The 27840-nt window shown below is 59.9% G+C and overlaps 2 protein-coding genes across 8 annotated transcripts in view; one reads left to right on the top strand and one right to left on the bottom strand.

Annotated features, from left to right (window-relative positions):
* Positions 1-11138, bottom strand: part of SLC9A5 (solute carrier family 9 member A5) — a 15551-nt gene extending 4413 nt beyond the window's left edge. Inside the window, exons 1-10 of one of the 5 annotated variants that reach the window (XM_064670757.1) lie at positions 10953-11110; positions 10209-10428; positions 4257-4559; positions 3428-3591; positions 3068-3146; positions 2170-2347; positions 1819-2039; positions 1459-1661; positions 867-956; positions 666-736 (exon numbers count right to left, since the gene is read on the bottom strand). In XM_064670757.1, the coding sequence (XP_064526827.1) occupies positions 666-736; positions 867-956; positions 1459-1661; positions 1819-2039; positions 2170-2347; positions 3068-3146; positions 3428-3591; positions 4257-4559; positions 10209-10356 (1457 nt within the window). In that variant the 5' untranslated portion in view covers positions 10357-10428; positions 10953-11110. Of the gene's footprint in view, positions 1-665; positions 737-866; positions 957-1458; positions 1662-1818; positions 2040-2169; positions 2348-3067; positions 3147-3427; positions 3592-4256; positions 4560-9482; positions 9700-10208; positions 10903-10952 lie in introns of those variants that run through there. The other 4 variants (XM_064670758.1, XM_064670756.1, XM_064670755.1 and 1 more) reach the window with 4 other exon arrangements.
* Positions 11137-27840, top strand: FHOD1 (formin homology 2 domain containing 1). 3 transcript variants are annotated; one of them, XM_064670751.1, is made up of 24 exons: positions 11137-11481; positions 17658-17764; positions 17902-17966; positions 19325-19392; positions 19485-19590; positions 19980-20074; positions 20477-20588; positions 20681-20775; positions 20864-21007; positions 21127-21341; positions 21496-21606; positions 21898-21921; positions 22578-22631; positions 23080-23246; positions 23492-24459; positions 24699-24851; positions 24987-25169; positions 25405-25524; positions 25679-25840; positions 25941-26131; positions 26212-26404; positions 26484-26637; positions 26723-26899; positions 27413-27840. In XM_064670751.1, exons 1-24 carry the CDS (start codon positions 11152-11154, stop codon positions 27493-27495), a joined length of 4077 nt encoding a protein of 1358 aa, XP_064526821.1. In that variant the 5' UTR covers positions 11137-11151; the 3' UTR covers positions 27496-27840. The 3 variants fall into 3 exon arrangements, with proteins under 3 accessions (XP_064526821.1, XP_064526822.1, XP_064526823.1); XM_064670753.1 differs by lacking the exon at positions 11137-11481 and adding an exon at positions 12934-13071; XM_064670752.1 differs by lacking the exons at positions 21898-21921; positions 22578-22631.

Raw genomic sequence — 27840 nt, 5'->3', positions numbered from 1 at the left:
CCAGAGACACCTGCCTGTGCAAGGAGGAGTGTCCAAATCATGGCAAAGGGAGGCTGGGCACACGGGACCTGGCTGAGCACAGGGACACACTGCCAGGGAAGGCAGGAGGGGAGGGGACAGGCTGACCCTTCATCCCTGCCCAAGGGCAAGCCAGAGACCAGCAGGTCTGTGGGAGGCAGTGGGAGTGGGACTGGGGCCGGTGTGGCAGCCCTGCTGGAGCATTTCCCCTCCAGGAAACAGGCTTTTTGCATCCTTTTCCTGTCGCCGTGCTGCAGATAAACACTGCCCGGGCAGGAACAGGGCTGTTCCCTCCTCAGTGCCCAGCACAGCTCCATCCATGAGGAGGCACAGGGCCATTGCCACCCCCACGGACACCCCACGGTCCCCCAGCAGCTTCAGCCTTGACAATCAATCCCAGCTCCACACCATTCCCAACAGCACCTCCCTGACCTCTCTCTGGGATGCCTTTGGGACTTTGATCTGCTGCACAACAGCAGCCAGATGGTACCTATCCAGACTGATGGACAGACATACAGCCTTCCTGGTCCTGCTGCCCTGCCTACAGCAGGGGTGTCCTCCTGTGGGGACCCTGTGATATCCCCGTGGCTGGCACGTGTCCTTCACCCAGCTGATGGCTGGCATTGGATCCTGGCTAAGACACTCACTTGTCCCGCCAGTAGTGGTAGCCGTGGTGCCCCACGATGTCCTCCACTGCTGCCAGGATGTGGTCAAAGGCCTTGAGTGAAGGGAGGAGGGTGAGAGTGGTGGCAAGGCTGGGGGTGCCCCGGGGATGCCGAGACCATGCATGGCCCTCACCCAGCCCTGCCGGCGTGGGGAGCTGGGCAGCCTCTGGCACTTGCACCTACGTGCTCGTGCAGCTCCTCATTCAGCGTGGGCTTGTGGTGGTCACTGCGCTTCACCTTCAGCCACGTCACCAGGGGCTTGATGGTGAGGCCCTAGAATGGCAGGAGAAGGCAAGGGAAAGACTGGGAGGGCGAGAGGGTGCATGGCTGGGGCACGGGGAGCAGAAGCAGCATGAAGTGACCGGGGACAGTGGCTGTACCAGCCACGTGTGCCCCTACCAGCCCGACCCCCTGTGCCATGTCATAAGCTCCCAGCCCCCTTCCCCTCCTCCCTGTGACTCCCCTTGCTGCAGGAACCCCAGAGCCAAAGCCCATCAGCAGATCTGTAAAGAGAACAGCTTGGCCAGGCACACACCATCACTGCCCTTGGAGCCAGTCCCAGAACAAGAGGCCAGTGGGGAAAAAACATGGGCTATGCCTCCACCATCACAACAGTTGCCACAGTAGTCCTGCACACCTGGTGATGGATGGGGTGCCAGAAGGCACCGAGGACCAAAGGTCACTTGAAAAGAGATGCTTTCCCCAAGCACATGTCCCCAGGCCAGCTCTGGGGCAAAAAAGCAGCACTGGAGGAGGGCACAGTGCCCATCCTCACCTGCACAATGACAGTGAAGAACACCACCACGATGGTTGTTGCCACAAAGTAGTCCTTGGCTTTCACCTTCTCCCTGTCCAGCAGGATGACCAGGGCGAAGGCCACAGCCCCACGAAGGCCACCATAGGACATGACCACCTGGTCGATCCTGTCCAGGGGGATGAGGCGGAAGCGGTTGAGCACGTGGGTCTGGAGGACAACACCTAGGGAAGAAGGAGAGCCTGGGATGCTGCAAGAACCCTGCCTGCACAAAATCCCAGCCAGGAGCTGTGGCTGGCCTTGTGCCCCAACCTTTTTTGGGGAGTACCCCTTTTTGGGGGTAAGGTGCCACCGGCCAGACACACGGCAGGGCAGACTGACCCACGGCTCTGAAGAGCAGGATAAAGAACAGGGTGCCCAGCACCAGTGCTGTGTCCCATGCCCACTTGGAGGTGTCCACAGCCGAGATGCCCAGAAACATGAAGATGATGGTCTCTGAACTGCTGGCCAGTGTCTTCATAGTGTATTTGACCGTGGTGCGGGATTTCTGGGAGATATTGGCTTCCACGTACTTCTTGCAGCAGATCCCACAGAAGGTGACTCTGCAGAGGGGCAGAAGGAGCTGGCATGGCCCTACGGCAGGATGAGGAGCGGGTCTGCTCGCTGCCTCTTGCTGCTCAGCACTGCAGCCCCGACCCCCTGGATCCCCTTGGGGGGCACCCCAGTACTCACGCCAGGATGGAGGAGAGCGAGACCATCTCGGCGGCGAGGTACGCGACGTAGGCCAGGAGGAAGACGAAGAGCGGCTCGATGATGCGCACGCGCTTGGTGAACCGCGTGATCAGGGCCAGGAGGAAGGCGAAGAGCAGCCCCACGGCCGTGCCCCCCAGGCTCACCAGGAAGAAGGAGGCTGTTGGGAGAAGACTCATCTGCACCAAAGGCAAGCAGGCCCAGCTCCTGTGGCCCACGGCCACACCACACCGGGGTGGCCTGTGTTCCCACCCGGGTCCCCACCAAGTATCTCATGGAGCATGGAATTTTGGATTTTGGGATGATCCCAAAGCATCCCCTGGAGCACTTCTGTTATGGAGACAGGCTGACAGAGTTGGATTGTTCAGCCTGGAGAAGAGAAGGCTCCAGGGAGATCTTAGAGTCTCTTCCAATATCTAAAGGGGCCACAGGAGAACTGGAGGACTTTTGACAAGGGCATGGAGTGACAGGACAAGGGAGAATGGCTTCAAACTGACAGAGGGCAGGATTAGATTGGATATCAGGAAGAAACTTTTCCCTGTGAGTGTGGGGAGGCCCTGGCACAGGTTTCCCAGAGAAGCTGTGGCTGCCCCATCCCTGGAAGTGTCCAAGGCCAGGTTGGACAGGGCTTGGGCAACCTGGGCTGGTGGGAGGTGTCCCTGCCCATGTCAGGGAGGTTGGAATGAAATGATCTTTAAGGTCCCTTCCAACCAAAACCATTCTGTGATTCTCTGCTGGTGACCATCATGTGTCCACTGGGATGGAGATGACAGACCTGGGTGCTCAGCGCCCACCCCACAGGACAGCAGCACCCATGCTTGCCCCTCTCCACTTCCACAATGGAGGAAGAGGCAGAGGGGCTGGTGTGGCACATACTCACCTACCCCCTTCACGTAGTCTGTGGCGTGGATGTGCGCTGGGCCCAGCTCCACAAAAGAGTTGAAGACCTTGTACAGCACCTGCAAGCAAGGCAAATCCTTTGAGGAATGCAGGATGTCCTGCCTTGAGAAGGGCAGGATGGACCCTGTGGAAGAGGCATCTCCTGCCCCAAACCTGCCAGTTGACACAGCTCATCTCAGCAGACAAAGTCCCCCAGGGCCAGGAGAGAGGAAAGACCAAGAGAGCATGGCAGGGGTCTGCCCAGAGCTTGGGGATGTCACCTGCACCCTCTGACCTGGGAGAGTCCAGTACCCTGCATGGCACTGAGCTCCACATTGGGGTCCCCCAAACTGCAACTCACCACAGTGACAGCATCATTCAGGAGAGACTCGCCAAACACGATGATGAAGAGGGTCTCATTCACATGGACCTCTTCAAAGACAGCCAGCACTGCCACAGGGTCCACAGCTGAGATGAGGCTGCCGAAGAGCAGGAAATCCATCAGCCCAGCTTCGACACCTGGATCTGACAGGACAGAAGGACCCAGGTGAGGCAAACCATCCGCCCCTGAGCCCCTCTCACCAGGCCAAAACGAGCCTGTCCCTCAGCTGATCCCAGCTGCAGCATCTCAACTGGGAGTGCAGTGGGATGAACCCAGTGAGAGTATTCCCAGACCTCTGCCGTGCCCCCTGTAAAGTGGGGCTCAGCACATCCTTGCTGCAACAGGAGAGGAGCATGAGGGATGTCCCCCTTGGCACCCAGATGCATCTCTGCCCCTCTGGCAGGTACCACCAGAAGAGGGGTCCAGGTATCAAGCAGTTCCTCAGGTCTCAAGAGAGCTCAAAACACAGCCCAGGCCAGCCAGGGCCAGTGGCTCCAGCCAAGGACAGGGAGCACGGCGGCGAGCCAGCTACGCCAGCCAAGGTCAGCGACAAAAATAGCAAAGACATGAATCAGCCCAGTGCCAAGCAGGGCCCATTTGTCCTGCGAGCTTGACTGTCCTGCCAGAGCACCATTCCCAGGATGCCAGGACCCAGAGCACCACTCCCAGGATGCCAGGGCCCCGTTTGTGCTATGATTCCTAGGAATCCACAGCAGGGACAGGCAGTGGGCTATGAAATCGGGGTGCTTTGCACCTCCAACCTGTTTTCTGCGGGTGTGGTCCAAGCTGGGCAGCCCTGCACACCCACCCATGAGCCCGGCCCGGTGCAGCCCCCAGAGCGCTGTGCCGGTGGCAAAGGAGTTCCAGAGCGTGCCCACCACCGCGTAGGTGAGGATGGCACCGATGTTGTCGAAGAACAGCCGGCTGGGCATGAAGTAGCCCGAGTCTAGGACGATGGGGGGCAGAAGGAAGAGGAAGAACATGTTGGGCTCCAGCTGGTACTCGGCTTTCTTCGCCACGGCCAACACGATGCCCCCCAGGACCAGCCCCAGCAGGATGAGGAGGCAGCTCTCTGGGACAATGGATGTCACCTTCCTCGACAGGTGGAAAACTAGAAAGAAAAGAAGAATGAGAGCATCAGCCAAACAGGCACATGGACAGAGCATCCCAAATCCAGAGGCTCCACGGAAGGGTTGGGTGATGCACGATGGATGAGGGAAGGACAAGGGAGCACCTAAGGAAAGGCTGCTTCCTGGCCATGTGTGCACAGAAGACCTTCCAGCTGCTTCCCAGGTCAGGATTGCAGGTCCCTGATGCTTTGGGATCTCCCTCTCCTCCTCAGCCACTGCCTAATAAGCCAAGCAGCCAGGCACTTTGCTTTTCCTGGCCGCTGGTGTCTGCACTTACAGGATTAAAGCAGGCAGTGAGCACGTTCACAGTGTCACGAGCGCTGCTGGCTGCTGCTTGAGTGAAGAAATCCTGGTTCACCGGGACATGTTACCCCACTTGGAGACGAGGATGCTCAGCCCTGGTGACGGGGTGACCTTGTTCGCATCTGTCTCAGCAAGCAGCCAGAGCAGCCAGCAAACCACTGCAGCACAAGCCATGCCAGAGCACAACCTCCCTCAGCACCAGCTAACCTACCTGCATGCAAAAGCACAGGCACTCAGGAGCTGCAGCTTTAGAGATGCTTGGAATAATCATTTTATTCCGTGCGAGGTTGGGACCAAATCTTAAGCTGCTGTGGAACAGGATGTATCCTGTGAAGCAAGCAGAGGATGCCCTGATATCCATCAATCAGCAATGTGGCAGTGAGCCCGCAGCTCAGGCACAAGCCAGCAGGATGCCAGCACAGGGGACTTGCTCCTCCAGGCACCCTTATCCCCAAGGCCAGGGTGTTCTGTGAAATCCTAAATCAGTCCAGCTTCCAGGCAGGCAATCCCTAACCCTCTGGATTTCTCCTCCCTAGCACAGGGTGCTGTGTTTTTGCTGCCCCAAAAAGAGCACTGCTTGGGGAAAGGCTGTCGAGGGTCACAGCAGGTTTACCCCCACATTGTTGAGTTCTGCCATCACTTGTGACATCCAGCCCAGCTCTGCAGCATGACTTGGCCATCAGAAGAAGAAATCTTCTCCTGGGGAGTGGGTTCCTCCAGGCACTTCCAGAGCTACCCGTCCTTGCACACTCAGCAGGTACAAGGGACGTCAGGGCAGGCTCTGAGCCATCACTTGGCTGCAAGCCCAGCCCTGCTGCCAACCCAAAACCCAGTCTCTAAAGCCCTTTAGCGGGATTAAAGGTGCCCATTCCTTGTGCCAAGTCATCCCTCCAGAGGAAAAGCTGTGTTGTGGTCATGCATCAACCCCAGGTCACTTGGCTGCTTCCTTCTTTTGGAAACCCCATGCACAGACCATAAGGTCTGCCTAGCCCAGGGTCCTGTCTCCAGTGACATAGACTTGGAGAGGAGCCCAGGAACAAGCAGTGCTTCATCAGTAGGTTTCCATGTTTCTCTATGCCCTTGTCATTCTCCTCTGAACCTGTCCCAGTGCTGCTCTATCCTTTCTGAGACAGGTCCCAGTGTCCCTGAGATGTTGACACCCCAGGAGCTGAGATCATAGCCTCCTGATGTTCTCCCTTTCTCCTTTCCTAACACCTCTTGGGTGGTTTGCTTTCCTTCACCACGGCTGAGCTCTGAATTAGAGGAGATAATTTAATGCCAAAGATCTGGTTCCCAACTAGAGACAACACCTTTGAGCCCACCACTCAATGTGCAGGCTAAGGGCCGCTTCTCCTCTCACTGAGGACCCCAAGAGGTTGCTCCTTGGCACAGTAAGCCCTATCCATGCCATCCTGGCAAGCTCTGGCACTGCTCCCCTGCCTTAACACACTGGAAACACTGCTGCAGTCAGCAAGGGCAGAGCAAGTGAGGGATGGTGTGACCTGCAGCTCCATCACCAACCACCTCCAGAGCAAAGAGCCTCTGCCATAACTCTGCCACTGAGCATCCCAGCCACAGGGCCTGGGACATCCCCCCTCAGCTCCAGCCACCTCCACTCACCGCCACAGGCTGCAACACAGCCCCCAAGGCCGTGGTGATACGGACACTGCAGCCCTCCAAGCAGACCCACAGCCTGGAGAAGGGCTGGCTGAGCTTCATCCAAGCCAAATTCCTGCTAAATGACCACACAAGCTGCTGCAGAGCCCCGTTCACCCCACACAAGCTGCCTTTGCCGGTGGATGAATGGTGCTCGCTCAGCGCCTGCAGCAGGCTCTGAAACCGCTTCCCGCCCACGGGAACAAAGCTCTGAAGTTTTCAAGAAGGGAACGAGGCGTCCAGCCCCTTTCTGCATGCTCAGGAACATTGCCAAGATCCCTGTTCCCTGCTTCAGCAACCCATCTGCATTCCCCATGCTGTGGGGGTATGTCCTGGCTGGCTGCAGAGACCCAGGAGAGCCTACAGAGATGCTGTGGGGACAGGGGCCCTGGCTGTCATCCATCATGGAAGTGTTCAAGGCCAGGATGGACAGGGCTTTGAGCAAACAGGTCTAGTGGAAGGTGTCCCTGCCCATGGCAGGGGGTTGGAACGAGATGAACTCGTTGGGGTTGGATGGAGGTCCCTTCCAACCCAAACCATTCTTAGTTCTATGATTACTCCCTGCAAGCCAAAAACTTGGGCAAAGAAAGGAGCAGCATCACTGGGAAAGACCCTGCTTGTCCAAAATCCCCTGGCTGATGAGGAAAGCTGCCAACCTCCCAAGCAAACGGCAGCACACGAGCTCCCCTGAGTCGTAGGGAGCTGCCAGTGGGGACGGGCAGAACGAGCTCTAATTTTACACATGCTAGTCAAGGATTTCAGCATTAAAGGTTCCCACAGCAACAGTAACTTAGCCACATGTGAATTAACTTCAGAGCCATAATCCATACTCAGGCATCCATAATACAGGATTTGCCATTGAGACGACTTGGGGCCAAAACCTGCTCTGCTCCTCTGGAGCTTGGGAAATGGCAAAACACCTAAACCAAGACAGGAGCAGCTGGGGACAGAGGTGATGGTGTGAGGAGAGAGGGTTGCAACCATGAGGATGCTGCTGAGTGGAAAAATATCTTGTCTGCTGGTGAACCCCTGCCCGTGGGAGAGCCATGGGTAAGGAGCACATCTGGGGCAATGCTCCTCACTTCTCTCTTCCCCACATCCTGTGCTCTGACCAAGGACTGAAAAGGCAGTAAGGCCCAGATGATGCCTCACTGTGCAGGAAGGCAACACCCAAGCCAGTTTTTCCCCGCCCCGGCTGTTTGCTGGCTCGGGGCACCCCAGCATCGTGACTGCCTCTGAGAACAGAGCCCACAGTGTCATTTCCCCATCACCCAGGCATGGGGCCACTTCCTCCCCTGCAATCACAGGGCTGTGAGCTGGCAGCCCAGCACCACAACCACAGCGGTTCCTCTGCGCCAGCCTATGCCCAGTGTCCATGGCCACCACAGCTGGCACTGCCCTCTCTGCTCCCCAAAATCCTCCACCCCTGGTTCATCTCCTCTGTGGGCTCCTGTGCACGCTGGGGACCGCACATGCCACCTCTGGGGACACCCATGCCCAGGCTCTGAGTATCCATCAGACCCATTGGATACGTTGAGCCAGACAGCCCAAAGCTACCAATCATCAGGGTTGTGTCTCCCAGATGGAGAGGGAGAGTGACCATCAGCTTTCCTCAGGGCTGGAAGAGTGTGGCAGGTCTCGGGGCTTGGGAATGATCCCAGCTCAGGCCCTCTTGCACTCACTAGGGCAAAGTCCAGGGTGATTAGTGGAGCACATCAAGGGAAACCTGCACAGGGAGCAGCTCCAGGGAGACGTTCGAGAGAAAAAAATAAGAGCCAGGGAAGGGAATTGTCTCTCTGATCTTCTGCAGGTAGGAGGGACGCACTCAGCAGCTGGAGGTGGCACAGCTACAGCAGAGGGCTGTATTTTTAAGCTTACAACGCCCTTTAATTCATTCCTCGCGATGCTTCAGGACTCCCTTGTGAGAAGGCAAGGAAGGAGAGGACTGTGAGATCCACGATGATGCTTGGGACAGGCAGAGGCCAGCTGGTGGCCAGAGCTGTAGCTGTCCCCTGTCTACCGAGTGCTGCTGCAAGTCCCTGACTGCTCGAAAACTCCCCTGCCTAACTCTGAACCCACCAGTTCCAAACTAAGAGGGTGCTTACACCCCCACTACGGGGGCTGCGCCCTCGGCAGGGTCCCCGAGGAGGAAACCTGCCTCAAGGTCACAATCTCGTCCCCTGGGCCCAGCACTGCAGGCAGGGGCACTGCGGGGGACCAGCCCCTGGGGACCCTGTTTGGCACCCACGCGCGGGCGTCCCCTCCCCAGCGCCCCGGGTGCTGGTGGGGGAGCCCAGCCCTGCGCAGCTCACACACATCCTCCTTGCGCCTTCCCACACAGCCTCTGGCGGCGGAGCCTCCCCGGCTGCGTGGTCCTGTGCTGGGGAGCACGAGAGCCCGAGGCCACGCCGATCCCCAGTGACCCGCAGGAGGGGACTGCAGGCACGGACCCGTCCGCAGCCTGCTGGGGACACGTTCTGCCTGACACTGGCAGCACCAAGCCCTTACTGGGGCTGGGGCGGGGGGGGGGGGGAGGATCAATGGCTTCCAGACCTGCCAATGGCATGTGCCGTTCCAGCCTTTGAGAACGCGGGACATCCTTTGGGGCATCTCTTCCCTCCTCTGCGCCGACCCGCCCATCCATTGCAGGGAAGACAGCCTCTGGCCCCCACCTCGTCCTTCGGGTGGTACCTTCTCCCCGTCCCCGCGCATCACCCCGCGCAGGGCACGGAGGATGCGGCGCGGCGTGGGGCGGTCCTCGACCCCCGCGACCCCGCTGGGGGTGGTGACCAGCCGGCTTCGTCCCCATGACCCGTGACCCGGTGTGCCGTGACACGTCTCGTCCCGGGTGCCCCCGGACCCGCCGGCGATGCCGCATATCCCCCCGCTTTCCCTGGGGGCTGAGCACGGGGGACCGGAGCGCGGAGAGACACGGGGACACTCACCGATCTTGGCCAGGCTGGCCACCAGGATCCAGGCGGCCACCAGGCAGGGCGCCTGCACCTCCTGCCACTGCCACCGCAGCAGCTCAGCTCCCGCCGGGGCGGCGGGGCCGGGGGAGGCCGCCGGGGGCTGCATGGCCCCGCCGCTCCCGCCGCTCCGCTCCGCCGCGGTCCCGGTCCCGGTCCCGGCCCCCGCCCGCGTCATGCGCACGTGGGGCCGCGCCGGGACAGCCCCCGCGCCACGGGCCCCGCCCCGACCGGGACCGGCCCGCCCCGCACCCCCGGTACTGTCCCCTTGTACCCCCGTCCATCCCAGCTCACCTGCACCCTCCTGGAGCCCCCCACCCCGCGCTAGTCCCCTTGGCCCATGCCAGCCCCCTGCCCCTGTCTCAGTCCTCCCTGCAACTGCCCCAGTGCCACTTGCATTATCCTGGTGCCCCCACACTGCCCCCTACCCCATGCCAATCCCCTGGCACCTGCCCAGTGCCCTTTGCATCACCTTGGTCTCCTGTGCCCTCCCCCAGTGTCCTTACTCTGTCTGAATCCTCCCATGCTCACTCACTGCACCCACTAAATTCCCACCCTCCCCACACACCTGATCCCACTCACAACCAGCTCCTTCCCAGCTGAGACCACCCACCCCTGCCCCAGACACTGCCTGAGCACCAGCCTGAGAGCACCCAGGGGGGCACCCAAGATTCCCTCTTAGGAGTGGTAGGGCATGGGCACCTCTGAATGCTGAGTGCCCGGCTGAGCCCCCTGCCTGGGGGGAAATGAGCTGCAGGACACCTTCCTGGCAGCCTTGATGCCAGCACCTCTTCCCATCTCTCTGCTCAGGCGCAAACGTGCTGCAAACATTTGCCAACATCTGGGGCATGGGGGCTGGAGCCTGGAGCAAGGGGAAAGCTCCCTGCCCACCACTTCATCACATCTGACCATCGTCACTGCTCTGTAAAAAAGAAAGTAAGATGATTTTTGCACAAGCTTTGCCTTGTGGGATTGTGCAACTTGAGATCATTTTCCTTTGTGCTGTCTCTTGTTACCTGGGAGAAGAGCCCAACCCCCACCTTGCCACAACCTCCTTTCAGGGATTCCAGGCAGTTGTAGACTAATGCCGACTCCAAGAGCAATGACACCTTCTCATGTCCCCAGTCCCATCCCTGATGCATCCATGTTTCCCTCCTGGGTCTCCCCAGGGGCCCTGGCTCTCTCCTTTGCATCCTCATTTCCAAGCCTGCCATAGCCTTGGCAATTAACACAACACCGTTAGCATTGATACCTTGGATGTATAACACCCTCGTTAGCATCAACACTGTCCGTGGAGGCCCCGAGCTGCCCTGCTTCCAGGGCGGCACCACGGCACCCATGACTCCAGGCCACTCATCCCGTGCCAGTTCCTCCCTGCCCCGGGATGGGGAGGTGCAGCCCAGGCACCCCCCCGTGCTCCAGTTCACCCGGGGCAAGCAGCCCTACCTGGCCCTCCGGGGCAGCCCGGAGCTCCCAGAGCCTGGAGCATCCCGGGGATGAAGCATCCCTCAGCATGGAGCATCCCTGATGCCGGAGCATCCCGGGGACTGAAGCATCCCTCAGCATGGAGCATCCCTGATCCGGAGCATCCCGGCGGAGCCCCGCAGACGCTGGAGCAACCCGAGGCCTGGAGCATCCCGGCGGGATGCCCGCGGGAGGGCGCGCCGAGCGCCGCTGGTGCTCCCGGGACGGGGCGGGCCCGAGGGGCCGGGCCGAGGGCCGTGCCCGCCCCGCCGTCCCCGGCAGCGGCGGCGCTCGGGGCCGCGGCGGCGGCGGGGCCGTGGCCATGGGGGAGCCGGCGGAGGCGGCGGAGGCGACCGTGCCCTGCCGGGTGCAGTACCTGGAGGATGCGGATCCCTTCGGCTGCGGCAGCTTCCCGGAGCCCCGGCGAGCCCCGGTTTATGCCGTGGAGGAGGCGCTGGCCCTCGGGGCGCAGCTGCCCGCGCTGCATCGCCTGCTCGGGGCCCCGCTGCCGGTGAGGGGGAGCGGGGGGCGCTGGGGAAGGCACTGGGCAGGTATCGGACGGGGGACAGAGTGGGGATTGCCGGCCAGAGGGGGCCGGGGAGGCGAGGGATGGGGCGGTAAATCCCGGGCAGCAGTCCCGGTGTGAGTCACGGCGAGATGCCGGAGCCCCCGCGGGAGATGCCAGCTCTCGGCCTGCCCCGGATGAGTCGGCAAGGAGGAAGAGGTTGTGCTTGCTCAGAGCAGGCAGGAACCCAGGCAGGGGGAGGCAAGCGTCCAACCCCGTGTCGTCGGGGCAGAGCCGGGCAGCGTGCTCCCACCTCGGCATCCCACATCCACGCCGGCTGCCAGGAGCGGAGCTGAACCTCGACGGGAGCACACTGGCTCCCTAACCCCGGGGACCCGTCCTGTGTCCCCGCTCCCTGGGGCAGCTGGGCCTTGGGGAGGTGACAGTGGGGCCGGAGAGGCTCCTCGTCAGCCCCTCTGCAGCCCCTCGTCTCTCCCCGATCCGGCGGCAGCTTTGCCGCCAGAGAGCAGCGCGGAAATTCGTGCTGAGCAATTTCCTCCAGCCGGGAGGAAGGCAGAAGGACGAAGGTGAAGCGAGGCATTGTGTCTTGCTTGTGTGTCCTCAGGCCTGACTCAGGCTGGTAAAAGGGGACTGGGAAGTGGAGGAGACAGGGAAGACGGGGGACCTTCCTTGTTGGCGTGATGCATCCTTCACAGGATGGAGACAGGCTTGTTTTCCTCCTTAGGAACACGGGACCCAGCAGAGCTTTGGCAATGGCTGAGCATCTGTCTTGCAGCACTGCAGGAGTGCAGGGAAGGGAGGCAGGAATCCAGGCAGGAACCCAGACTGTCTGGGGGAGTGTGGATTCAGAGCAGAGATGGGACAGCAGGAGGGGGAAATCAGCTTGGTGTGCCTGGCACTGAGCTTGCTGGCCTGTCAGGGGAGAGTGGATCGCTGTGAGACCTTTGTCTGCAGCAAAAAAAATTCCCCTTTATCCTTCTTTTAATTTTCCTTGGAGCAAAGCAGCAACGTCTCATGTCGCCGTCATGGGATTTTAAGGCGATTTTTAGGCGGTGACTAAACGGAGTTTGTTTGGGAACAAACAGCCCTGGGACATGACGAATGGAGCAAACTCAAATTTCAGGCGTGTGCTCTGCTCCCCGGGCAGGAGTTGGCTGTAATGGGATCGGAGTGCTGCCATGGTGGCACGGGGAGGGGACTGGACGCAGAGTTCCCAAGGGCAGGAGCCTTCCAAGGAGGTCCTGAGCCCAGCAGAGGTGTGTTGATCCTGGGATTTCAGGTTCTGTTCTCTGCCTAAGCCAAGCTTTGGATGTTTTTTCCTGTGGTTTCCTTGCATCGCCCCATGACCCTTGGTGAAATCGCAGGTGAGCTGGTAGGACCCTGTGCTGGGTTTCTAAACCAAATTCCTGAGTTATATGGATTCTATAGGTTATAAACCATGCTGCCTTTACCACACAAAGCTTTCTGAGCCAGTGAGGGCTGCAGTAGACAAGCTGGGATGCTGGCTGGGGATTGCATGAGCCGATGTCTTCACTGGGAGCCTCCTGCAGCAGGATTTACACCCTGTGGAGTGAGGTCAGTCTCCTGAAGCACCCAGTTAAGTCCAAATTCAGAGCTGGAGCCATGCAGATGTTGTTACCCTGGCACAACCAGCTGAAACTTCCCCTGGTGCCCTTTGTGCCAGGTAGTGCTCAGCTCCATTAGTCGCCACCCTAAAATTAGTAAATGAACAGTTGGATTTTTCCCAAGGAACTGGCTGAAAAAAAATTCAGCTGGGGTGCCTGGTGCCAGGTTTGTCCTGCTGGGCAGTGTGCCTGGACCTGCAGAGCACCAGGAAGAGGGTGAAGCAGCTGGGAGGGAGCTGAGCTGGGGGGTCCCCATATCGTCATCATTGAATCCAGCTGCAGGCACCCAGGGGATGAGCTGCCATGGGGGAGCAGCTGGGTCCTGCCCTCCCTGGGCACAGCAGAGCTGCACCCTGTGCTGGGAACAGCCTAGAGATGATGAGCAAGAGGTTTGAACAGCCTGTCCTGCCCCATGACACCCTCGGTGCTTCCTCTCCCTGAGCACGACCCGTCTCTGATGACTTTTTCATGTTCTCCGGAAAGTGTGTTTGTGCTTGGAAATACCTTCCAGCTTTGTTTGCTGCTGCTGCATTGTTTGCCTCCAGGCCGATACTATCTTCTCCTGCTTTCCAGCATTTTTCAGTACCCTTGGGTGATGCCTGTGCGGGGTGTGGGTGTTTTCTGAACCTCCGCAAGCAGGTTTTGACAGGGCAGATTTTTTTGGCCGTCCTTTCAGTCCCCAAAGGCCACTGTACTCCCTTGCCCCCAGCACTATCTCACCTCTGAATCTGGGGATTTTTCCAAACAATTGCAAAACCCCAGAGGCTGGAGTTCTGCTTTCTCCTTCCTCCCCCGGAAACCTGGGAAGAGCAAACAGCTCGCTGGCCTCTGTGCCCTAAGCTCACTGAGAGCTCTTGTGCTCGATAGAGGAGCTGCTGGGCTGACCTCGGTGCGTGTGTGAAGAGCACAAGCTCCATCCCACAGCCCCATTGTCCTCTGTTTCCTACCGGGCTTGGGGAGGGCTTCACTGAGGGTCTTTGCCCCACTTAACCTCTGGAAGGCACAAAAGCATGAGGTGGGGTTCTCAGTGGCGCTGCTGTCCCCCAGTTTGTTGTACACTTGGAGCCAAGTGTTGGTGCTCAGCAGCCCCTGGTGCTCCCCAGCTCCCAGCACCCTCCTTGCACGGATCCCGGGGTGGGAGCTGCAGCTGGGAATTCATGCCATGGTTTTGCCAGGACACCGACTGCTCCCCAGGACTGGGGTCCTCACGCTGCTGCAGGTCTGTTGATGAGTAATGAGGGGTCTGTTAATGAGCAATGAGCCTGGCTGGAGTAGCTTCAAGAGGGACACAAGTGTGAAGTTCTGGGCCAACTCTGGGTGACCTCCAGAGTTCCCTCCTGGCTTGGGTATTATTCCCCGCCCCCAGTGATAGGGCAGTGGCAGTGTTCCCATCCACTTGCTGCCATCCATCATGCAGGGATGGACAGGAGGCAGCACCTGAGTGCCCTGGCAGCAGACACCCCTCTTAGCCCTGAAACCAAATCATGGTGAACGTGCTTGGTTGGGGTGGGGGTTGCCTCTGTGGCGCAGCTCTATAAACCCTCAGTCCCCGTGTGTTTTGGGAGGGTGAGCAGAGGCTGGTGATGCCAGGGGTTTCTGACCTACTGGTGCCTTGTGTTTAACTGCTGCCTATGTTTATTTATTCTGTATTATATAAATAAACTGATTTTTTCTGTCATTTCCCCATAGCCTTTCTAGAAGAGCTGCAGCAATTTTGGAAATTGTGGTTGCCACAACAAGAAAGTGTTAGAAAGCGAGTAAAAGTGTTTCCTTTGCTGGCAGATAAAGAGGATACTCACTGCCTGGCCTTGGAGCATCTTCCCGTGTGGGGATGCCATGATAGGAGTGAGCAGGAAGATGTGATGCTGTGGTGGGTGGTGTGAGTTCAGCTGTGAGTGGAGGATGTCTCCATATTGGAGGTGGAGATGTCTCCATCACAGCCCCATAGAATCCTGGAATGGTTTGGGTTGAAAAGGACCTTAAAGGCATCATCTACTTCCATCCCCCTGCAGTGGGCAGGGACCTTCCACTCGACCGTGTTGCTCCAAGTCCCATCCAGTCTGGCCTTGAACACTTCCAGGGATGGGGCATTCAACAGAGGAACCTTTTCCAGGTCATGGGGTCCTTGTCCCCTGTCAGGACTGGCACCAGCATCTTGTCCTCAGCAAGATCTCAGTCCTGTGGGTGAGGCACATCCATGCTTCTGCAGGATGGCTGGGACTTCCAGGAGCTGTGTGCTGGATGTGTGAGCGTGGGACTCTCTCCTCTCCCAGCTCTGCTTTGCCCTCAAGTCCCCATTGCCCTCAAATCCTGGCTCATTTTATAACAGTTTTCCAGGCAGGAGGCAGATGGATCAGAGCCACCCTCACTGGGAGCTGTCAGCAACCCATGACCCCAACGTGCCGTCCCCAGCAGCATGACCCTGCAGTCCCAGCTCGGATCCTGCAGGGCATAAACCCCTCGTCCGGATAACCGGAGTGACCCCGGCCCTGGGGCAGTCGGTGCTCCCTGGTGCGGAAGTGCCGCCCATGATTTTTGGCAGGGGCAGCAGGAGCCTGGGACGGCCTGTCTCCCTCCCCAGGGGATGGTGTTTGCCAGGGGGGGGGTCACAGCCAAACCCAGGCCCAGTGCTTGGAGCATCCCTAGTGGGAAGCACTGCCAAGCTCACACGGGAAATGTGCGGGGTCGGGTCCCAGGGGCTTGGCCTCCCCCTCCAGCTGGGACTTGTCATCGGCCCTGCAGGAGCTGGGGATGTTAACTGGGCTTACTGGCAGCCCAGAGAAGGCAAAGCTTTTGTGCTGGAGCTGATTTGCTCTTTGCTGTGTTTGAGTGCCTGGGTGGATGCGGGGATGCCTAAGAGGATGCCCAGGAGGATTCAGGGATGCCTGTGGGGATGCCAGGATGCTTGTGGGAATACAAGGATGGCTGGGAGGATGCAGGGGTGGCCAGAAGCATGCAGGGATGGCTGCAAGGACACCCAGAAGGATGCAGGATTGCCTGGGCAGCTGCAAGGATGCCTGGGTGGATCCAGGGATGCCCTGGGATGCAGGAGAGCCTGTCCCTGTGGAGGAACTGAAGTTTTCCCCAGCGAGCAAATCCTGTGTGGGGTCACTGTGAGGCAGCCAGGAGCACCTGCCTGGTGCCAGCAGGTGTTTGTGCACGTTGCCATGGCTGGCTGGAGTGGCTGGTGACCATGGGAGGTGGAGCAGGATCCTGAACAACATCAGCCCAACAGGGCCCTGCCAAATTGCCCGTTATTCCAGGGCGTGGTCAGCGTTGGTTACTCAGTGCGTGTGGCATTTTTACTTTGCCCTCTGCCATTAACGTCACACTCGCAGTGAATTCATACCTCTGAGCTCTTGCACAGTCTTGGGTCTTCAGGAGATGGGAATGTCATGGAAAGAAACCCCATTGAGGTGCAGGAGCCATACCCAGCATTGCTGGGGGTGTCTGGGATCACAGTGGGGAAAGGCATGGGTGGGAAAGACAGAGGAGCTGTGACTGTTTCCATCTGAGCTCCTCAGCCACAGGGCTGTGCTTGGAGCTTTTTGCAATTTGAAGCTGAAATCGAGGTGGGCTTTTAGGTGGATGGTGGGTCCCTACTTCTCTCCCCCATTGCTGTTTGTGTTGCTTGCTTTTTTTTTTTTGCAGCAGGAGCAGCATTAATAATGGGGTTTTATCCCCAGACAGCTCCTGCTCTGCAGATCTGTTCCTCAGAGGTGGGGTGGGAAGGGCAGGGGAGTTTGCAAATGCTTTAGGAACAGGTCGAGATGTGCTGGGGAGGCAGTGCTGGCACTGCCCTCTCTCTGCTCCTACTCACCCACCGAGGGCAAATTGCCCTGTCCCAGGAGACCTGCCTGGGTGCTGTGGGGTGCTGCTGGCTTCCAGGTGGCTCAGGGGCTTTGTGGGTGCTGTGCCCACTGGCAGGGGTGTGCCCTGGGTGCTGTAAGTGGACTTTCTGGGAAGATACCCTCACCCCAGCCTTGTCTTGGGCTGTGCTTTTCCCCATCCCAGTGGAAGATGCCACGAGGCTGCGGGCTGAGTCAGAGGGTGTGTCAGCCAGGGGACCTCTATATGGGGCTCGCCCTGCTTTGGGGTGTCCCTGGCTGGGCTGGGTGCCTTGGCAGACCCAGTTCCCGCAGGCGGAGGCGATTCCTCAGCCCTGGAAGGAGGTGGATCCTGCCCCAGTCACACCCTGCTGACTAAGGGGAGCCCCAGGGAGCAGATCAAGCCTCTTGCCGTGGTTCCCACCTAAGGGATTGCCAAGGAGCCCCACAGCAGTGGGACCACCATCACTCAGGCTTTCCCAGCCTGGGACTCCATGTTTCTCCCTAGTTAGCACCAGGCTGAGATGAAGGGTGCTGGGGCATGTCCCTGCATGGCCAACACTTGAGGACAGGCGGGATCTGCCACCCTGTTCCAAGATGTGTCTGCCTCCTGGGCTCGGTGCAGGTGGGAGGGTGACCCGGGAATGCTCTGGGAACCAGAAAGGCTGTGGTGGGCCCAGAGGCTCATCTTGTCTGTCTGCATCCCCAGCTGGAGGACTGCACGCTGCAGGTCTCACCCTCTGGACACTACCTGGACCTTGACTTGTCCCTGCTGGAGCAGAAGGATGATCTGGAGGGTTTCTACGAGGAGGTCAGGTGAGGCACGTGGGGTGCCCGAGCCCTCTGGGGACAGGACACGGGGGCCCCATGTGTGTATGAAGACCATGGGCAAGGGGCCAGGGGCTGTGGTGGTCCCACTGCAGGTGCTCACACCGCATTCTCCTCTGCCCTAGGAAGGGGAGACGGCCGACCCTGATCCTGCGCACGCAGCTCTCCGTCCGAGTCCACGCCATCATCGGTGAGTGGGGGCTGCTCCCTCCTCCAGGCTGGTGTGTGTCCAGGGGCTCGTCCACCCCGGATGGTGGGGGTTTGGCCTCTGTGGTGAGTTTTGGCCAGGCTTTTTGTGATGGAGAGAGGGAGCGATACAGCCCAGGGCTGCTCCCGCCCCATAAGCCCTCCCAAAGACCAGGGCACGTGGTCCCCATGGGGGGCCCGCTGGGTCAATCCCCTCCATCCTCACAGATTGGGACTTTTGCCTCTTGGGCTGGGAGCCCACCACCCACTGCAGTTATTCTGGGTCATTCAGGCAAGCTCTAAATATAGCTTTGCAGGAGACAAACAAACAGCTCTTACGCAGCAGAAAGTGCTGCCATGGTTTCGGGCAGCCTGCTCCAAGGTCCTGCAAAATATTCGGGAGTCTCAAGCCTCTTTTTAATCTTTAGCAGGGGGGAAACGAGCACTGAGCAGAGCGATGCCAGATGGGCATCAGCTGGCTGTGCAGGGCTGCAGCTGGGCCTTGCAGGAAGGGACAGGAAGCCCGGGGTTGGGGTCATGGCCATGCTCTTTACCAGCAGTTCCCAGGCTCTGTCTGAGCTCTGGGCTCTTCTGCTTTCCCTCCTGGCTGCTCTGCCTTCCCTCTCAGCTGCTCTGACAAGCTGATAGCAGAGCGGAGGAGGCTGCCGGGACATCGTGTTTTACAGGGCATGTCTGGAGGCCTCCTTGGACATCTTGTTTTTGGCTTGTTACAGCTCTAAGCCTGACCCATATAAGTTGGGATGCTTGGCTAACTCAGTTTTTGGATGTGGGAAGTGCTGACTCACAATGGCTTTGGTGTCCTCATGGGGCTTTCCAGCTTCCCATTGCCCCAGCTGGTCAGTGCCGGCTCCTGCCTGCAGGCACCATCCCCATAAGCACATAGTTACAGCCCAGTTACAGTCCTGTCCCCAAGCAGCCAGTGTCACACTGCCATCCTTCCCAACCCCATCCTGCAGTTTTTCCCAAGCCACAGGGCTCTGGGACCATGGCACAGCTATGCCTGGGGAGGGACGGCTAAAAGTAGCTCAGGCTTCTGCCAGAGTTCCTGTTTAGGTTGTGCACAGGAAACCAGAGGGGATATTTGTGTCATTGCTGGCCAGAAGAAAAGAAAAAAAAAGGAAATAGGAAAGTGGCAGGGCTGAAATATGTAGTTGTGGAGCAGCAGCTGCTTCCACACAGTGTCCCACGGTTGGGGGCCATGCTGGCATCCTGGGGTGATGGCACAGGGGTTGAGTCAGGATGTGGGGCTTTCCTAGGAAGCTGGGAGCATTTGGGAGCCCCAGTACAACAGTGAGCCCCTGTGAGTCAGGCCCTCAGGCCACATCTCTCCTTCCCTCCCAGAGAAGCTGTACAACTCACAGGGGCCGGAGCTGCGGCGATCCCTCTTCTCCCTGAAGCAGCTCTTCCAGGTACGGTGATGGTGGTGGGGAGGGGCCGAGGGCCTCCCCCAGGGCTGGCTGCCCACCCCACACTGGGGTAACACCTGGCCTTTGCCCTGCAGGAGGACAAGGACCTGGTACCTGAGTTCGTGAACCTGGATGGGTTGACGTGCCTGATCAAAGTGGGGGCAGAGGCCGACCAGAACTACCAGAATTACATCCTCCGGGGTTGGTATTTGGGCCCAGGGCACCTCTGGAGCAGAGCTGCCTAAAGAAGCTGTGAATGCTTCATCCCTGGAAGTGTTCAAGGCCAGGTTGGATGGGGCTTTGATGCAACTTGATCTAACGGAAGGTGTTCTTGCCCATGGCACAGGGGTTGGAATGAGATGGTCTTTAAGGTCCCTTCCAACCCAAACCATTCTGGGATTCTATGCTCATCCCCAAGGAGGAGGGGCTGACACTCAGGGGGAGAGAACCAGCAAGTTTGCCAGGGCTTTGTCTTCACAGCTGCCAGACATTGCCATGGCAATGCTGTGCAGGGATGGGAATGCCCAACCCCTGCCTGCCATGCCATCAGCCTGCCCATGCCATCAGCCTGCCCACTCTCTGCCTTGCAGCCTTGAGCCAGATCATGCTCTTTGTGGACGGGATGCAGGGTGTCATCAACCACAACGAGACCGTCCAGTGGCTGTACACGCTGTCGGGAAGCCCAGTAAGTGTCTGTTCCTCCTGGGGGGCTGCCTGTGCCCCCTGCTGCATCCCCTTCCCTGCCTGTGGCTGTCCCCTTGCATCATCCCTCAGAGGGTGTGCTCCACTTCTGCTCAATGCCCTGGTACCTTTGCTTGTGTTGGGTCCTGCTCCCAACCATCTGGAAATCACCTGGGGTCCACAGAGCTCCTCGTCCTGATGTGACCATGTTCCCTGGCACAGAACTTGGGTTAGATGGTCCTGCTCCAGGTCTGGAGCCAGTGCCCCTTGGCCATCAACATCACACCTGCAGGTCCCTGGCCCCATGAACAAAACCCCCAGTCGTGGGGCGTGGGCACAGCCACCGCAGCATCACGCTGGCAGCCCCTGCCACTGCTGCTATCCCAGCTGCCATCCCTTGTCCCAGTTTCGCCTGGTGGTGAAGATGGCACTGAAGCTGCTCCTGGTGTTCGTGGAGTACACAGAGCCCAATGCCCTGCTCCTCATCCGCGCCGTCAATGCCGTGGACCAGGCGAGAGGTGGGTGCAGCTCCCGCCTCCCGCAGGGTCCCCACCAGGGGATGGGGTCCCCTCCTGGCCCGTGTGTCACCTGCACTTGCTGCTTTTCCCAGGTGCCTGTCCGTGGTCCAACTTGATGGCCATCCTGAAGCAACGCCACGGGGCTGACACGGAGCTGCTGGTGTTCACCATGACACTCATCAACAAGGTCTGGGGGGGTGTCCCCACAGTGCCATGCTGGTGGGGCTTGGGGTGGGTCACCCCAGTCCCAGCAGCATCCCTCTGGTCCTGCTCAGACGCTGGCAGCCCTCCCGGACCAGGACACCTTCTATGACGTGACTGACTGCCTGGAGCAGCAGGGCATGGAGCACGTGGTGCAGGAGTACCTGGGCAGCAAGGGCACCGACCTCGACTTGAAGCAGCAGTTCACACTCTACGAAGTGAGCGGGGCACCTGTGGGATCTGGCCACGTGCCACGTCCAGTGTCAGCAGGGGGGGTGTGCATGGGGTGGCAGGGGTGCTGCTGTGCCCAGTGCCATGCCCCCCGCTCCCTCCGCAGAGTGCTCTCAAGCTGGAGGATGATGTGGAAGAGCCGCCCTCGGGGGGACGCAAGGAGAGGAGGAGGACAGACGAGGGCCGGCGCGGGTGGCGGTCCCAGAGCGGCTGCCCAGAGCCCAGTGCTGATGCCCAGTCCCTTCTGGAGTCCCCTGGCACTCCAAAGGAGCCCCCAGCTGAGGGCACCCCAGATATCCCCTCACCGAGCAGCCCAGCAGAGTAAGTGCAGCTGGAGGTGGTCTGTGGTGGGGATGCTTCTGGAATGGTGCAGACACTGGGGTGCAGCATAAGCAGCAGTGGGATCCGTGCCAGTGCCAGGGTGGAGGGCAGTCCTGTGGGACTTGCTCTCAGTCCCTGTCACCTCTTATTCCAGACCCTGTCCTAGCAGCACCTACAGCAGCGCGTCCAGCGTGCGGCTGGCCCTGGCCTCCCCCCCGGCCGAGAAGGAGCAGCCCCTGGGCCCAGGAGAGCGCAGTGTTTACAAGTAAGGAGCCAGGAGGGGCATGGGGGTCCCCTGGGGTGGCAAGATGGGCTCCCAGGAGCATGAGGTGTGCCTATCCCAGGGCACACTCTGCCTGTCCCAGGGGGAAACAGAGTCTGGGAGGGCACTGGGGCTGGAGAGATATGTAATGGGGCAGCAGGTATCAGAGGGTCTGGACAGGGGCTCCAGGGCATCCTTTGGGCACTCACAGCTCTGCTCCAGCTCCTCCTCATTCTCCTCTCTGCCCACGCTTGCCCTCTCCTCTGCCCACTCTTTCTATCTTTCCTTTTGCAGGCTGCGCCAAACTGCCCCCGTCTGGTAAGTGCCTGGGCTCTGCACCCGCGCTCCCTCCCAGCATGTCACAGAATCATTGCATCCTGGAATGGTTTGGGTTGGAAGGGACCCTAAAGATCACCTAGTTCTAACCACCCTGTCATAGGCAGGGACACCTTACAGGGATGGGGCACCCACAGCTTCTCTGAGCAACCTGTGCCAGGGCCTCACCACCCTCACAGGGTAGAATTTCTTCCTAATATCCAATTTAAACCTACTCTCTTTCAGTTTAAAGACATTCTCCCTTGTCCTATTCCATGATGCTCCAGGGGGAGCGGGGACTTGCCCCCATCTCGCTGCCCCCATCCTACTCCCCCCATCACCAGCATCTCCCAAAGAATGATGGCACCCTCTGATCCCCACTTTGGGGTGAGGTGTCCCTGCTGGGGGTGGCACAGCCTGCTCGAAGTGTCCTGGCCAGGTGGGGGAGACGGTGTCCCGTCTCACCAGCACCCAGTGCCACGGGATACCTGGGCAGGAGGGGGCTTGCCAGGGCTCTCCTAGCTCCCCGTGAACCCTGGGGCCGCAGGGTGATGGCAGGGTGAGGGTCCCGTGCTGGAGGGCTGCCAGGTGGGTGTGTGCAGGACACACGAGCCCTGTGGGGCTGCCGGCAGCGGGGGCTAACCCCTGTTTTCCCTCAGGCGGGAGGATGCCCCCTCCTTGCATGGGGACAAGCCTATTTTGAAGAGGTTTGAGTAAGTAGAGGCATGCGTGTGTCTCCAGGCATGCGCTTCCTCGGGCGGTGCCCGGCTGGAGGTGTCTGGGCTCCAGCCATGCAGGGCATGAGGAGCAGGAGGGTCCCCTCGAGTCTCTACCTGGGTGCCCTCATGGGTTTTGCAGCTTTTGGATGAGGGTTGCAGCGGGCAGCAGGTCTGTTGGGACCAACTGGTGACAGTGGCACCCTGATGGCACAAGCCTTTGGCTCCCATGGAGCCTTGTCCCCAAGCCCTGGGGGAAACGCCTGTCTCTCTGCAGGGCTCAGAGGAGGTTGAATCCTCCGGGTCCCTGATGTGGTGTTGCCAGTGCAGGGGGTTTCTGTGCTGCAGGGCTGGCTGTGCAGTGTGGCATGGCGTGGTGTGCCCATTGTCCCCATTGTCCCCATCCCTACCTTGCTCCCAGCCAACGCCCACCTCTGTCTTGCAGAGCTCGCTTTTTGGAGAACCTGGCTGCAGCCCAGAAGGAGAAGATCTCTTCCATGGCCAAGGGGCGGCTCGACGTCCTCGGTGATGCTGCACTGGAGCATCCTGCTGCTCCTGCATGGGAAAGAGACAGCGGCACCTCTGATTCTGGGACGGAGGCACCCAGCATAAGTAAGTGCTGCCAGGGTGTGTGTTCCCAGCCCATCAGGGCCCCTGGGGCAGGGGTTAGTGGCCCCTCTGTCCCTGTGCCACAACTGTGATACCCAGAGCATGGAGGAGCTGGTGGTACCTCCTTGCTCAAAACACTGGCATCCGAGAACACCCCACCATGGAGCAGGACCCCAACTCCACGTGCAGCTCAGCACCACCTGCTCCCTCCAAGCGTGTTGTCCCAGCTTCTCCCTCTCTCCCTGCAGGGTCTCGCCTGGCTCGGTCTGACGCCACCGACTCCTGCAGCACCATCTCCTCTGACACCAAGTTTATGCTGGACATGCTCTATGCCAAGGGCTCCTCAGAGCCAGGGAGGGAGAAGGTGTTCCCTGAGGTCCCTTCATCCCCCCGGATCCAGGGTGAGGCAGAGATGGATGCCAAGGGAGGTAGCAGCCAGGAGCAGGAGAGTGCCTGGCTCCGTGGCAGGGCTCCAGATGGGCCAGTGGCCAGTGCCCACGCCAAGCTGGTACGTGCCATGTCCAGCATAGATGCCGAGACCCACACGCAGAAGCTGGAGAACACCGGGATGATGCCCATCAAGAAGGACATGGAGCTGACATGGGAGCGCCTGGAGGCCAGCCCCGTGCAGCTGAAGATCAAGGACCTGGACTTCACTGATTTGGGAGAGGAAGAAGATTTTGACATCCTGGACACAGGGCCAATGGCCAATGGCTCCTTCCTCCATTCTGGCATTACAGCAACAAGCGCTGGAACATCGATGGCTCCCCCTCCACCTCCTGCCATGCCTGGTTGCCCACCACCTCCACCTCCACCTCCTGCCATCCCTGGCTGTCTCCCACCTCCACCTCCACCTCCTGCAATCCCAGGTTGCCCACCACCACCACCTCCACCTCCTGCAATCCCAGGTTGCCCACCACCACCACCTCCACCTCCTGCCATCCCTGGTTGCCCACCACCTCCACCTCCTGTAGCCCCTGGCTGCCCACCCCCACCAGGGCTGCCAGGCTTCTCAGCAACAGATGGCCCCTCCCAGGCCAAGAAGAAGAGGACAGTGAAGCTCTTCTGGAAGGAGCTGAAGCAGCTGGATGGCACTGTAGGGCCAGGCAGGTTTGGCCAGGGGACACTGTGGGCATCCCTGCAGAATGTCGAGATCAACGCTGCAAAACTGGAGCATCTCTTTGAGTCGCGGTCAAAGGAAGTGCCGGCTTCAAAGGTACCAGTGGGCACCCATCGGCCAAGGGGACTTCAGGGGTGGGAGGAAGGTTGTTGGTTCCTGTGGGGACCCTCAGCATGCACTGTCACCCTTACCCTATGCCAAGGATGGGTACCAGCAGCCCAGAGGCTTGATGGGGACAGTGATGGGCAGTGCATAGGTTTGGCTCACCATGGGGTCCATGATGGGCTCATGAGCCCTTTGCCTGGCTGTCCCCACCCATCCTGTCCTCTTTGCAGAAAGCTGTGGATGGGAAGAAGGTCGTGGTGGTGCTGGACCCCAAGAGGAGCAATGCCATCAACATTGGCCTCACAGTGCTGCCACCTGTCCACATCATCAAGACTGCTGTGCTCAACTTTGACGAGTTTGCAGTCAATAAGGAAGGGATTGAGGTGAGCACAAGCCCCTCTGAGGTCCTCATGCAGGTCATTTCCCTGGCCAGGAGACCTCCATGCTATGATGCCTGGGGTGACACGTCCCATGATGACATGTCTGGAGTCTGACATATCCCTCTTTCCCTGCCCTAGAAAATCCTGACCATGGTCCCAACTGAGGAGGAGAAGCAGAAGATCCAGGAGGCCCAGTTGGCCAACCCTGATGTGCCCTTGGGCTCTGCAGAGCAGTTCCTGCTCGCCCTGTCTTCCATCAGTGACCTCACGGCCAGACTCCAGCTCTGGGCCTTCAAGCTGGACTACGAGAGCCTGGAGCAGGTAGAGAGCCATGTACCCCATCTCCCCTCTGCCCTCCCACCGCTGCCACCCCAGCAGTTCTAAGTGCTGAGCCAAGCATGTTCCTGGTGGGGACCAGCCATGTCCAAGCATGGGAGGTGCCATCCTGGCTGGGGACAGGCTGCAGCTCCCCAGCAGGGGGACCCCAGGGGTGGTTGTCCTCGTGGGTGAATGCTGAAGTTCCCAAGGGGTCTCACCTGCCTCTCTCCTCGCCCAGGAGATTGCAGAGCCGCTCTTTGATCTGAAGGTGGGCATGGAGCAGCTGGCCAAAAATCACACCTTCAAGTGCATCCTGGCCACGCTGCTGGCCATGGGCAACTTCTTGAATGGTTCCCAGGTGAGGAGCAGGGTGAGGACCAGCCATGGTGCAAGGGTATACTGGGGAGGGACCACAGGGAGCCTGGGATGGTGCCTGAGGCTGGGTGGTGCTAGCGGGGTCTGCAAGAGTGGAGGTCTGCTGGAGGAGGGATGGAGAGTCCATTGTGTTTCAGAGCAGAGGCTTTGAACTGGGCTACCTGGAGAAGGTCTCGGAAGTGAAGGACACCGTGCACCGGCAGTCCCTGCTCTACCATCTCTGCCAGATGGTGGTAGAGAAGTTCCCAGAAACCACTGATCTCTACTCAGAGATTGCCTCCATCACCCGCTCCGCCAAGGTGAGGCAAGGCAGGTGACACCCAGGCAATGACAGGGTGTGGGTCCTGTGGCTGCCCAGCTCCACCAGCGTGGCCAAGGGCTGACGTCTCACTCTTCCAGATTGACTTTGAAGAGCTGGCCAACAGCCTGGTGCAGCTGGAGCGGAGGTGCAGGGCCTCCTGGGACAACCTGAAGGTGATTGCCAAGCACGAGACCAAGCCGGTGCTGAAGACCAAGCTGACAGAGTTCCTCAAGGACAGCACCCAGCGCATCGTCGTCTTGAAGGTGGTGCACAGGCGCGTCCTCAACAGGTTGGTGGCTCGAGGTCCCGGGGACACAGCAGGAGCCCCACGGTCCTGCTACTGGCCCGCCACGACTGACGTTCCCGTAGGTTTCACTCCTTCCTGCTGTACCTGGGGTACCCGGCGAGCGCGGCGCGGGACGTGAAGGTGACGCCCATCTGCAAACTGCTGCGGGAGTTCGCCCTGGAGTACCGCACCTGCCGCGAGCGCGTCCTGCAGCAGCACAAGAAACGCGCCGCCCACCGCGAGCGCAGCAAGACCCGCGGGCGGCTCATCACCGAGGTACGGGGGCGCTCGGCCGTGTGCCCGCAGGAGGGGACGCCCCCCGCGCCCCCGACACCCGCCTCTCCTCCCGCCGCAGACAGAGAAGTTCTCTGGCATCGCCGAGGCCGTTTTGCCGCCCGCCGTGGTGTCCAGCAGCCCCAAGGAGCAGATGGAAGCGGGTCACGAGAGCATGAAGAGTGTGCTGACCTCCCCCGTGGATATCCCTGCCCGCCGCAGCCGGGCCAGCCAGGGTAGGAGCGGGATGGCAAATGCATTCAAGGCATGCCTGGCTGGCTGGGCGTGGCTGATGCCTGCATCCTCACTGTCCCCGTGCAGGAACAGGGCATTCCACCCCAACTCAGGGCTCCTCGGCCCAGGAGGATGTTCCCAGCTCCCCAGACGATGCTTCGGATGAAATCATGGACCGGCTGGTGAAATCGGTGACTCACAATGCCAACCCCCGGCCCTGCACCAACAGGGAGCGCAGGAGGTCCCGTGGCAATAGGAAGTCCTGTAAGTTCCATCACTGCCCCCTGCCCTGTCCCATCTCTGTCCCCATGCACTGGCCCTGTACTCTGTCCCTGTCCCATGTCAGTGTCCCTGCCCAGATGCTTTTTCCTACCTCTGTGTCCCTGTCCCCTTACCATCTCCCATCTCTTTGTCCCTGTTCCCATGCCCTGTCCCATCTCTATATCTCTCTTCCCATGCTCTGCCCAGTCCCTGCACTCTATCTCATCTCTGTCCCTGTCCCCATCCTCTGTCCCATCTCCACGTCTCTGTGCTCTGTCCCCATGACTTGTCTTATTTCTGTGTCCTTGTTCCCACACCCTGCCTGGCTCCTTCCCCACGGGCCACCGGTGATCTGCCATGCTGAGCCCACCAGGCCATAGCAGGATGTACCCTGAGACCAACCCATGCCACTGCACCCCATTGCCACTCTCCCCAGTATGCCAGGGCCGCCCTGTCTGGGTCCCTGGCACCCAGCACCGCCCGTGCTGTTGGTGCCACACTCTGCTCCCCCCGCAGTGCGGCGGACGCTGAAGAGCGGGCTCAGTGACGAGCTGGTGCAGGCGCTGGGCCTGGGGCGGGCGCCCGGCATGGACGTCTGAGGGGGCCGAGAGGGCTCCTGCTGCTCCCCACCGCCAGCAGCCCCAGGGCAGAACGTGGTGGCAGCCCCCGTGGCACGCTCCAGGACTGGCACACTCTGCACCTTTGGTCTTGCCTCACTTTTCGCTCCTGGCCTCCAGCTCCCAGAGGTACAGGCAGCAGGAGGGTGGTGATGCCCCAGAGCTGCTCTGCGGTGACTGGGATGGAGGATGCTCAGCACTCGTGCATGGAGGCTCAGGGTTCATCTTCTCAGCAGTATTATAGGGGTCAAGGGGCTGGACCCAGACCCCCCCCCGGGACCTGGGTCTGGCCCATGGCCACTGTGGCAATAAAGTGATCTGACATGC

Source organism: Pseudopipra pipra, chromosome 14, assembly GCF_036250125.1.
Source record: "Pseudopipra pipra isolate bDixPip1 chromosome 14, bDixPip1.hap1, whole genome shotgun sequence".
Taxonomy (NCBI): Eukaryota; Metazoa; Chordata; class Aves; order Passeriformes; family Pipridae; genus Pseudopipra; species Pseudopipra pipra.
Note: the sequence above shows the minus strand (reverse complement) of the source record. Positions and strands in the feature narration are given on the sequence as shown.

What these genes read in the sequence shown, in the direction of transcription:
- FHOD1 (XM_064670751.1), top strand. Translation starts at nt 11,152, where the DNA reads ATGCCCGCGGGAGGGCGCGCCGAGCGCCGCTGGTGCTCCCGGGACGGG. An exon ending in CCGAGTCCACGCCATCATCG is followed by an intron (nt 17,967 to 19,324) that starts GTGAGTGGGGGC and finishes CTTCCCTCCCAG; the next exon opens with AGAAGCTGTACAACTCACAG. An exon ending in CCTATTTTGAAGAGGTTTGA is followed by an intron (nt 22,632 to 23,079) that starts GTAAGTAGAGGC and finishes TCTGTCTTGCAG; the next exon opens with AGCTCGCTTTTTGGAGAACC.